This window comes from Macrobrachium nipponense, chromosome 41, assembly GCF_015104395.2.
Source record: "Macrobrachium nipponense isolate FS-2020 chromosome 41, ASM1510439v2, whole genome shotgun sequence".
Lineage (NCBI taxonomy): Eukaryota > Metazoa > Arthropoda > Malacostraca > Decapoda > Palaemonidae > Macrobrachium > Macrobrachium nipponense.
Window position 1 is genome coordinate 12,689,155 of NC_061102.1, and position 11,715 is coordinate 12,700,869.

Genomic DNA, 11,715 nt, shown 5'->3' on the forward strand with positions numbered 1-11,715 from the left:
ATACTTGCAATGTAGAAAGATATTTCTGTGTTATATAGATAAGTGCCCCATTTAAATTCACACAGAAACTTACCTATTTTGAAGACATAGGTGGCATTTGGCATCTCCGCAATTGACGAGTTCCTGACACTGATAACAGATAGACGACAGACCGACACTCCATCCACTTTCTGGAGAGAAGAAGCACTGCATTTGGGGCTTGTCCTGCAGGCTGTTCGACAGCCACCTGTGTTAAATGGAGTGGAATATGAAATTTAGGCCAATGGCTGAGCCCTTGGACCTGAAAGGGAAATTGAGAGCGTTAGGTGTTAAGGTGTAACAGGAGGAAAAACCTCGCAGTTGCACTATGAAACAACTGTTAGGAGAGGGCGGGAAGTAAGATGGAAGAAAGTGAATATGAACGGAGGCTCAGTAAAAGGAATGAAAGATTTGCAGCTAGGAGCTGAAGGGATGCTACAAAGGACCTCAGTTGATGCCTACAGTGCAGTACGTGAAGTTCACTGATGGCACTGCCCCCTTAAGGAGACCTGTGTATTCAGTGCAGTGTAATGCCTTTGGTATTTGGGTAGTCGGTGGGGCGGGAAGACTCGTCAAGTAGCTTTGTATTCTCATCATTTATGTAGGATTATGAGGTTACCAATTTCATCAAATTGTTCATTGCATTGAAGTAAATTCTTCGCCAGTAATTCAATGTCTAGCACAGCTCAAAAATTATGAATGAGCTGGAGCTCTCATAAAAATGTATATGAATATCAGTCAGGTGAATTTGAAAATTACATGCGTGTACACTTATAGTAGTCTTCATGTTGTTTATTACACAAGTTTGGCAAATGTAAAGCAACATTTTTAAAAATCTAGTTTCTGGGAAATCGTTTTAAAATGTCTTTCTCATAGGCTACCAACCAGGAGGGTCCCAGTGCTTGGCCTTTTGGCTAAATTATATACTGTACAAACCAGGAGGGCGGGGTATAGTAATTCTCAGACTATTATGACATCAAACTTACAAAGCGTATCAGTAGGCAGTGAGTAATAAGATTCATTCGCTGGGATGGATAAGCCATAAGCCAGTAAATAGTTGTTCACTACGCCATTGCCTTCCACGTAAGTGATTGCAATGGACGTGAAGTTCTTGGTTGCTGCGACGAGGCTCTGTTGCTCCGACATTGCCATGAGAACAATCATGGCCGCCACCCAGGTGTACCAACCTTCCACGGAGTGCATCTCTGGAACAAGAACAGAAACATTGAATTAGATGTGGAAATTGGATGCGATTATACCATATAGCTGGAGGTTTTCCACGATCTGTCTAAATTTGAAGTATGACGTTGGATATGCTAAACTGTACAGATTGACACTATTAGAAGCTTAATTTACGCTATCAAATGTATCAATGTACGATTGAGTTGATTTTGAAATGGAGATATCAAAGGAAAAGTAAGAATAATTCTGTGCTTGTGTCTGGTGTTTCAAGGTGGTTCAAGTCATTTGATTAAATACTTAATGGTCAGGTTCATAGGTAATATTTTTTCCCTTGGCAAATTCATAGACTGGAAGTTGCATAAGAAAACATTACAATATGGAAATTATTAATAAGTAAACTATAAAATAATTTTTAAGTAGCAGCCATGGTAACAAAACCCCAGAAAATTTGAGTGTTCGAATTCCTTACATATGGCTTCACACCTTTACTTTGTATTTTGTAAACCAATTTTACGTGTCCATGTACATACATATAGTCTCTGCTGGTGATGGTCTTTTGTTCTGTTCTTTCATGCCCTCTTTTCCTCTTTATCAGGCTTTTAGCTTACTTCTTTCAGTATTCTGGGCGTCCAGGTCTCCACTTAACCTGTCAGTGTACAGATGAGATGGCGTGGTCAAGGGCCGTAAATTCGTTTCATATTGTTTCTAAGTATAACAATTTTGTATGCTGTATCGTTTGTCTTCTGGAGAATCCTCAGATTGCACGGTAAGAGGCTCTACTGCCTGAAAGCTTTGGCTACTGTTTTTAAAGTAATTTCTTTAAGAACAGGTCTGTCGATGCCCTCTTGTTGGAACTCGACTTTCATTCTTTTTTCCCTTTTATTTTCCCACCTTTTGGCACGGGGGGTGGGGGGACGGGAGAACATTTGGTTGCCCATCTCATTGGCATTTCCTTTAGAAAAAAGAAAACATTGCAAAGACAAGTTGTTGAGAAAAAAATATGACCAGAAAGAAGTGACTGGGTTTACCTGTACGTAGACGTAGTAGAAAGCATTTACTTTAATCACCTTTAGAACCAAATACAGCTGCCTGAAGGTATAAAACCCCCGATCAATACTTTGATTCATAAAGCCTTCGTAGCATTTTTAGCATGTTGTTTATCAAGTCCAGTTATTAATGCCACAGTTTAATCCGTTGTGGTATTCACGTTCCGGCAAGCAAGTGGTCATTAAGCGTACAGAGAAGAAAAAAATAGCTGAACGTATAATAAATAACGCCACAGGGAACAATTTAGACGTGCTGTTGCATGGTCGTAATCGAGTGTTTATTTGGAGCTCGCAAAGTAATTGGACTGAAATAAGTTTTAAAAGTGTTTTTAGAAAGTTTTGTATCTCAAACGCCTGTTTATTTTAGTAGACAAAATGTGTTGAAAGGGCAGTATATCTATTTCCGAAGAATGATAAAATATTATGAAATTTTTTTTTGTCGGTTTTGTATAATCTTACTGCAAAGAGTATTCATCTGTCAGTTGAGTGTAATGAATGTTCTGCTTTGCACGATTAAATAATTACAGTGCAATAACGGCAAATTTTGTTTGTTCCAGTGGGACTCATACCCTGTGAAGAAGACGAGACAACCGGCACCAGAAGGTATGTTATAAACATTGTAACAGTATAAAAACACAGATTATCGTGTATTGAATGTTCTACGACATAATAAAAACCTGTGCCATGAAGCATTTTGATCTGTATTATTAACGTTTTATGTCTTTGGCAACAGAGCATTATCTTATATATCTTACCGGAGGTATGCAGAGTACTTATAAGTAGTATGTCTCGAAGCAAATAAATTTTAAGTACTATAGTAGATTCACATCAACCGTGCATTTGACGTCTAGGCCAGTCCCTTACGACGCTCCTGATTGGCTGTTGATAAGCCAATCACAGGGCCAGAAACTCTCTCGAGAGAGTGTTCACATAGGCGCGATGTATGTTCCACCTCTCCTGAAAGACGTATCCCTCAGGAGAGGTGGAACATACATCCTGCCTATGTGAACTCTCTCGAGAGACTGAGTCTGTCCAGCCCTGTGACTGGCTTATCAACAGCCAATCAGGAGCGTCGTAAGGGACTGGCATAGACATCGGATGCACGGTTGATGTGAATTTACAATAGTCCGGAAGTCATCTCCAAGTTATTGTCAGATAGACCGTAAATAGTACAACTGTGCAGATAATCAATGTAGTTTTCCATGAATTGAAAATGTGGCTCGCAAAGATCAATTCCAATATTATAGTGCTCAAGCGAGAGCTAGACTTCTATTTCGTCTTAATGGTATCGTACAATGTATCTGTAGCTAACACGCAACTGGGCGTCAATAGAGGAAAAATATGGCGATTGACTGATTTTTTTGCTGTAACCATTAACTTGTTCATGACCTTCATGAATATTGTTATTTTTGCTTCGTCATAGTAACCACCACTTAACAGTGCTGTTGTATTCGATACACTAACCCCAGACTTGCAATGCTGCCTCTGAAAGGGTTCTCATCCGTTACATGTCTGTGGCATTTCCTGAAAAGGTGGTTAGTTAAGTTTCTGTCACGCCGTAGGCTTATTCTGAACAGGCGAGCTCCTTCCATGCTGTGGCCTGTGTTTAACCTGGTCATTGCAACTGCTAGTAGTTTTCAACTCTCATTTCTGTCCAAGGTCAGAATTACCTTTATTTTTCGTTGTCAGAAAAGGCACCTCGTATGCTGTTATGCTAGGTTTGATCAAGGTCTAGAGATCTTGGGTTTGATATAGTTTCCCCCAGGTTTTTCTTTGAAGAAACGTGAGACCTCAAGGGGTGGATTTTGTGTCTTACTAGTGGTAAAAGAAACTTTTTCAGCTTAGCCTAGATTTTTATTGCTCCTAATACCATATTAAGAAGGGAAACGCCAAGCACCACTGAATATCTCCAGGGGACTCTTAATATTTTTTTCTAGACCGTCATCAACTAAATACACAAAGAACGGAAAGTTAGGATTTTACCATTGTATTGCTTTTAATTAAGGCCGTGGTGGCATCGCCATTAGTATAGGTGTATGTTGTACATTAAAAAAAAACCTTATCTATTTATTTATTTTACTGGCTGACATTTCTGCTGCCAGGATCTGTGACATTTCGTTTATTCTTCAACTGGTCTGGGTCTATTTCCGTTGACATGTGCTCCTTACCCGTCATGAGTTTTCTCTGGTTATTTTCATATTATTTGAGCCTTGGAAATTCCTGCATATGTGGCAATTCATATAGTTAGGAATTACAGGCTCCCTTGCCTCACCAGCGAGTGTCCAAGAGGTTGATCTGGGGGTGGGGGAGGGGCGGGAGTGGGTGTTGATGAAGGAGTAAAATAATGTACGTGGTTGTTAGTCAATAGTCAGTGAGCAGTGCTTGGCGAAAATGCCCTTGTTCACATTATTAACGGAGGGGCTCGACCAGGAAATCCTATCCAAACCATTTTCTCTCTCTCTCTCTTATTTAAGAGTTTTCCCAACAAAAATCATAACAGTGTATGACTGTAAGAAAAATCACGTAACACTGTCAGTATGCAATTCTGTAAAACGCGCATATGACCTAAAATGGTCTAAGCGAATGATAGTTTTATTGTGATAAAAGTATCGAGCCGTTAATGTCTGCCACCATTAGTAATAAGAGAGTAAATTTAAAAGTTTCTTAAAATAGCTGCATTAGCCGTCGTATCAACATGACTCATGGCAGCGAATTTGGTGAATAAGTTGTTTTGTATAGAACGTAAGCAGCCAGTTTCACATTTCGTTAATGATACTGTTAAGATCTGAGAACTAGTGCGTGAAGTATGATGATAATTCTTCAGCGTGATTTAAGTCATTTAAGGAATGTAATCCGTGGAACCTTTATGTTGTATGTTTGCAATGGCGTCAGGTAAAGCAGCAAGTGCAAATCCTTTTGCCCGAGATATGACATTGATAATGTTAGCGTGGCTGACTTTTATATCAAATGTTTTTTTTATATATAACATTGAGAATGTTAGTATGACTGACTTTTATGTCAAAATGTTTTTTTTATATAACATTCAGAATGTTAGCATGGCTGACTTTTATATCAAATGTATTTTTATATAACATTGAGAATGTTAGCATGGCTGACTTTTATATAAAATGTTTTTTTTATATAACATTCAGAAAGTTACCATGGCTGATTTTTATATCAAAATTTTTTTTATATAACATTGAGAAAGTTAGCATGGCTGACTTTTATACCAAATGTTTTTATATATAACATTAAGAAAGTTAGCATAGCTGACTTTTATATCAAATGTTTTTTTATATAACATTCAGAATGTTAGCATGGCTGACTTTTATATCAAATTTTTTTTATAACATTGAGAAAGTTGGCATGGCTGACTTTTATATCAATTGCATTTATATAACATTCAGAATGTTAGCATGGCTGACTTTTATATCAAAATGTTTTTTTATAACATTGAGAAAGTTAAGGCTGACTTTTATATAAAATGTTTTTTTATATAGCATTGAGAATGTTAGCATGGCTGACTTTTATATCAAATGTTTTTTTATATAACATTGAGAATGTTAGCGTGGCTGACTTTTATACCAAATGTTTTTTATATAGCATTGAGAATGTTAGCATGGCTGACTTTTATATCTAAATGTTTTTTTATAACATTGAGAAAGTTAGCATGGCTGACTTTTATATCAAATGTTTTTATATAACATTGAGAATGTTAGCATGGCTGACTTTTATATCAAATGTTTTTTTATATAGCATTGAGAATGTTAGCATGGCTGACTTTTATATCAAAATGTTTTTTTATAACATTGAGAAAGTTAGCATGGCTGACTTTTATATCAAATGTTTTTTATATAACATTGAGAATGTTAGCGTGGCTGACTTTTATATCAAATGTTTTTTTTTTATATAACATTGAGAATGTTAGCATGGCTGACTTTTATATCAAAGTTTTTTTATATAACATTGAGAATGTTAGCATGGCTGACTTTTATATCAAATTGTTTTTTTTTATATTAACATTGAGAAATGTTAGCATGGTGACTTTTATTCAATGTGGTTTTTTTATATAACAAATGAGAATTTTTTTGTTAGCATGGACTGAACTTTTATTATCAAATGTTTTTTATATAAACATTGGAATGTTAGCATGGCTGACTTTATTATATCCAAAATTTTTTTTTGGTTTTTTATAAATGAAGAAAGTTAGCATGGCTGACTTTGGTTTAAATCAAATGTTTTTTTTATATAACATTGAAGAATGTTTAGCATGGCTGAACTTTTTATATCAAATTTTTTTTATTAACATTGAGAATTGTTTTTTTTTTAGATGCGGAACTTTATATCAAATTGTTTTTTTTTTATAACAGAAAGTTAGCATGGCTGACTTTTATATCAAAATGTTTTTTTTATAACATTGAGAAAGTTAGCATGGCTGACTTTTATATCAAATGTTTTTTTTTATAGCATTGAGAATGTTAGCATGGCGGACTTTTATATCAAATGTTTTTTTATATAACATTGAGAAAGTTAGCATGGCTGACTTTTAACTCAAATGTTTTTATTTGTAAAGGTTTTGCCAGTCCGTCCGCACTTTTTCTGTCCGCCCTCAGATCTTAAAAGCTACTGAGGCTAGTGGGCTGTAAATTGGTATATTTATTACCCACCCTCCAGTCATCAAACATGCCAAATTGCAGCCCTCTAACCTCAGTAATTTTCATTTTATTTAAGGTTTAAGTTGGTTATGATTGTGCGTCGTGCAACGCTGTGGGACAGGCTCGTACCGCTGCGCTATTAATATATGACATTGTCTCTATAAATTGTCTGTATAATGGTGTATAATAATGTAAATTTTTCTCAATTTGTGAAGATGCTACAGCACGGGTTTAAAAATGTTCCCAACGAAGTTCCGTAAGACGCCTCAGTGGTGTGATCAGTATGGTCTTGGCCTGCCACCTCGGTGGCCGCGAGTTCGATTCTCGGGCATTCCACTGAGGGGTTAAAGATGTGTATTTCTGGTGACAGAAATTCACTCTCGACGTGGTTCGGAAGTCACGTAAAGCCGTTGGTCCCGTTGCTGAATAACCACTGGTTTATATGAATAAGATGATAGTTGAATCATAGCTGCTTTACTAATACCACAAAGTATACATCGTTATATATCATTAGAAAGGTAATTTAATCTATTTTAATTTCGTATGTAATAATGTTCTTAATAAAATGCATTGTTTAGACGTATAACGCGAAAATGAAAAAAAAAAAAAAACAGAAAAAAAACTATTTCAGGGGTTTTGTCCCCCGCTAAAAATTTTGCTAGGGTTCCCGGGGCGTTGTTTTTTTTTTTTTTTTTTTTTTAATAAGTAATACTAGGGACCTATCAGAAGACATTGATGGAGGATTTATTGTGTTACAATTTTTTTTCCCTTAAATTCCCTTCCTATTTGGAGTTTAATTGGGAACCCTTTTCGAAACCATACCACCTTCACAAATGGAGTAAGATCTATATTATTATACCCCATAGAAACATTGTTATATTCTGATAGTGCAAAACAAAACAAAAAAAGTCTTCAGAAAATGCCTATTTAAAAAGTTAAAAGACGAATTTGCGGGGGGGGGATGTATTTTCAGGGTTTTAACGTCAACCTTTGTTGATTCATAGGTACTATACTAACAAAGCAATGTATACATTAATAATATTTTCGATAAAATGCATTGTTTAGGAGTATAACGCGAAAATCAAAGAAAAAAATCACGATTCCTGGCGGCTTTTACCCCCAAAAAATGATTTTACATTTTTTTTTTTTACAATACTAGGGACTTATCAGAACACTGGTTAAGGAATTATTTGGTTAAAATTTTCCCGGTTCAGCAAGTTCTGACGCTAAAATTCCAGATTGTCGCTTATCGGAACCCACTTATTGCCACATGGAAACTGATATGGGTCCAGCAATCGCGTTTCTTTCATGTTCGAAATTTTTAAAATTAGTGATGAAAATAATTAATGCAATATGGGTGCTTTTATGATTTTAATGGTGACGTTTGCGTTTGTATAATGAAAAATTAGTCGCGATTATCTTTTCATTTAAAAGTGTGCCGCGTTAATATGTGGTTAAAACATAGTAATATATATATATATATATATATATATATAGATATATATATATATATCATTATATATTTATATATATATATATATATATAAAATATATAAAAACCGCTATATCCCATCCCATGAGAAAATAAGCGAAATTTTACAAACTTGGCCGTCAAGGTGTTGAATCCTCGATGGGTATGGATGGCAACCCTTCCGAGCAGTTGGCAGCACTTCTAGGAGACGTGGAATGAGGCTGTAAATTGCGGGTCTTCGTTCCTTCCCCCTCGATATGCTGCGCAGCGACTGGCGACTACAGTTGAGTTTTAGCTGAACAGACCCACCTTTGATGACTGTGTTGCGATGGAGACTAGGATGGTCAAATGATTTAGTAGCCAGCGTGAAATCGTTTAAAGTGCTAATCGTTGAAGATGCCTGAATTCTTTCTATGATCCCTTGATTTATTCATTGTATCCTTCACATTACTCATGGGAAAGGTAAAGTAATGACCACATACATGCAGATTCGAGTATTCAGTTACCTTACGCTGTTAATTTTTTTTTTTTTAAGAAACCACGAAGAATGAAATGGGAAAGAAAATTTGCAATGCTACACACTTTATACAAACATAAACATACATATATATATATATATATATATATATATATATATATATATATATATATATATAGGGAAGAGGACACACAGACGTAGAAGCCATCTTAATTCCAATGTTTCGTAATTGTCCATTTATTTACATCATCAGGGCTGTTGAAATGAAAAATAAAATTCCTTGTAAAATTGTAAAAGCAGAAAATTTTTCTTATGAAATTTACGAAATATACATAACATTAAAAGTAAAGGAATGAAATTTAAAAATACAGACATTAAAATGAAAGGTAACGGAATATACAGGAAAAAAAAAAAAAAAAAAATAGCAGTGAACAGTTCCAGAACACAAGATTAAGGGCCGACCTGCAGGAGTGACAGCGTTAAACAAAGCGTAAATAAACAATAGACGTCAAGACGTTCCTTCTCTCTGTATTTGTTTTGACTTGCATTGTTTATTTATGTTTATTTTAATGCTGTCACTCCTCTAGGTCGGTCCTTAATCTTGTATTGCGTAGCTCTGTTCAATGCTATTTTCACATTTTTGTTTGCTGCATGTTCTGTTACCCTTCATTTTAGTGTCTGTACTTTTAACATCGAATTCCTTTAGTTTTAATGTGTATATTTCGTAAGTTTTATAAGAATAATTTTCTGCTTTTACAATTCTGGTATGCAGGTATACTAGGTTGTATGCACTACATATTCTTTCCGTCAACTTGCCAGTCAGTGAGTGTGTATGTTTTACTATTTTTAGTTCATTTGTAATAACCGCAAAGGCTTAGTAACTTTTCAATTTCATCACATTTTCTGAATATGCATGTCACTACGAGCTCAAGACCCAAATGAAAAACAAATGAGCTACGTCATATCAGTTAACTTTGGGTCCTGTCAGCAAATTGGGATATAAGTCAACTTCCGCCCTTTCATATAAGCATAACTGTGGAATTAAATCGTGTACTAGAGCTTTCTGTTAATTTTTGTTTATTCTGTATTTAAATTTCGCTTTACGCTCGTCTCTTGACGAAATGGCCTGTATTGAACGGAAAGACGTAACTGCGGCACATTGTTGCTCTGGTAACCAACAAAATATTCTTTTCAGTTTTCATATAATTTCGTGAGAAAGCCTCGTGTATGTATGTTTACTCTGCTGTGTTTGGGCACCCGTATCCTGATGGGCCTCGTAAGGGAAAATGTTTGAACAACTAATGTCTTTCGATTAAAGTAACAGGTTAATCACAGCTTGCGTGATAGCCTTGGAGGAAACTATTATTCCCCCAAGGTGATAGCAAACCCCCTTTCCTACCTCCCTCCCCAAATCACCTTACCTCCCCTCCTTTTATATTAAATGTACTAAGGAGATTGTGTCAGTACGTGTTGCATTAGACGCCTGCAAGGCTTCTAAAGTTACCCATTGTCTCATCGACTAATTTCACCCATGGCTATAAATTAGGTATAGTTTGTAGCCGGTAAAAAGCAAATGGTAATCTTTTCATGCTTTTAGCCGGGAAAGCTCCCAAACCCGTCAATCTAAACGCATACTTGAGCTAAGCGGCTTTTAGTTTAATGGAGCGAAATAAAATTACCAAAATATGACTGCAGTGAGTCTATGTTTTAGCGCTATTGAAAACACGGGAGCCAATAAAGAAGTAGTGCAGTTCACAGTTCAGCTGCTTCGAGGTTATAGTTTATTTCCGCCTTTTAAAAATTAGAGTCTAGGCTATGATTTAAAATTACATAGATCACCCCATTGACCGAAGAGAACCGACTGTGTATATAATTAGCTCTCTCTCTCTCTCGTCCTATGTGTTCGAGTAAAATGGATTTGAGCAACACACACACACACACACAGTCGTTACGCCTGTTGCTCTATTTGATTGTGAAGAAAGTTAAATAAAAAATAAAATGACGTCATGCAAGCGATAATAGTTTCATCTGGCCAGGTTCTGTGAAAAACAAAATACACTCGACTGTAGGACGGCGTCACAAATACGACTTTCTTTACCACCAGTGGATTCGATATTGGATATCAGTAACAGGAGTACTATATAAACTAAGCCTGTTTCACGGGAGCGGAGAATTCATCGTGTTGCTTGTTTCCTAGGAGAAAATTGATCAAGTTAGAGCCATTGCGGAATTAGCTCTAAAAACAAAATGCCTTCCGGACGAGTGTGCCCCAAAGAGTTGGCGTTAATGTCACAATGTCGCCCTAATTTCTTCGTATAATTAAGAACAAAGTTATCTAGAATGATTATTATTTGTAATTTTAATAGCCAGATCCTCCTAAACCTCAGCAAAACTGTTTCCTCCCCTTTTAATGTGGGAACGCTGATAGCCTATGGTCCATGTTTCCTTTTATTACACCTTTTGGAAAATCTCTGCTCCGTGTCAACCGTAGTCTTTGGTTTTAACCATGCGGTGTGTCTCGTTTTGTTTCTTCAGGATTTTGCTAATGTACAATATTTACCCTGTATTCCCTAGTGTCTTTGTCAAAACCTTTAAAACGTCTTCAAAGTTACCTTCCAAACCGCTTAGACTGTCTTATAGTCTTCTAACTTATCTTCAGTATATACCCATGAGGGAGGTTTGAGTCGAGACCTGTTATTATATATTATATAACTCATATTTGAACCCTACCTGCCAAACGTAGAAGCCTGCGTTCCTCGAGATATTTTTAAAGGATTTGTCAAGGGAATTGGATGTTAAATAGATACTATTTCGACCATTTCTCGGAGGAGCTGTTTGGCTGCGCTTCAAGTTTCAAATTTACTC

At 36.0% G+C, this 11,715-nt stretch overlaps 1 protein-coding gene across 1 annotated transcript in view; it reads right to left on the bottom strand.

The window, feature by feature from the left end:
* Positions 1-8,636, bottom strand: part of LOC135212512 (uncharacterized) — a 30,055-nt gene extending 21,419 nt beyond the window's left edge. Inside the window, exons 1-3 of the mRNA XM_064246023.1 lie at positions 8,506-8,636; positions 1,005-1,223; positions 74-226 (exon numbers count right to left, since the gene is read on the bottom strand). Coding sequence (XP_064102093.1) covers positions 74-226; positions 1,005-1,221 — 370 coding nt within the window. The 5' untranslated portion in view covers positions 1,222-1,223; positions 8,506-8,636. The remainder of the gene's footprint in view (positions 1-73; positions 227-1,004; positions 1,224-8,505) is intronic.
* Between the last annotated feature and the right edge of the window lie 3,079 nt (positions 8,637-11,715).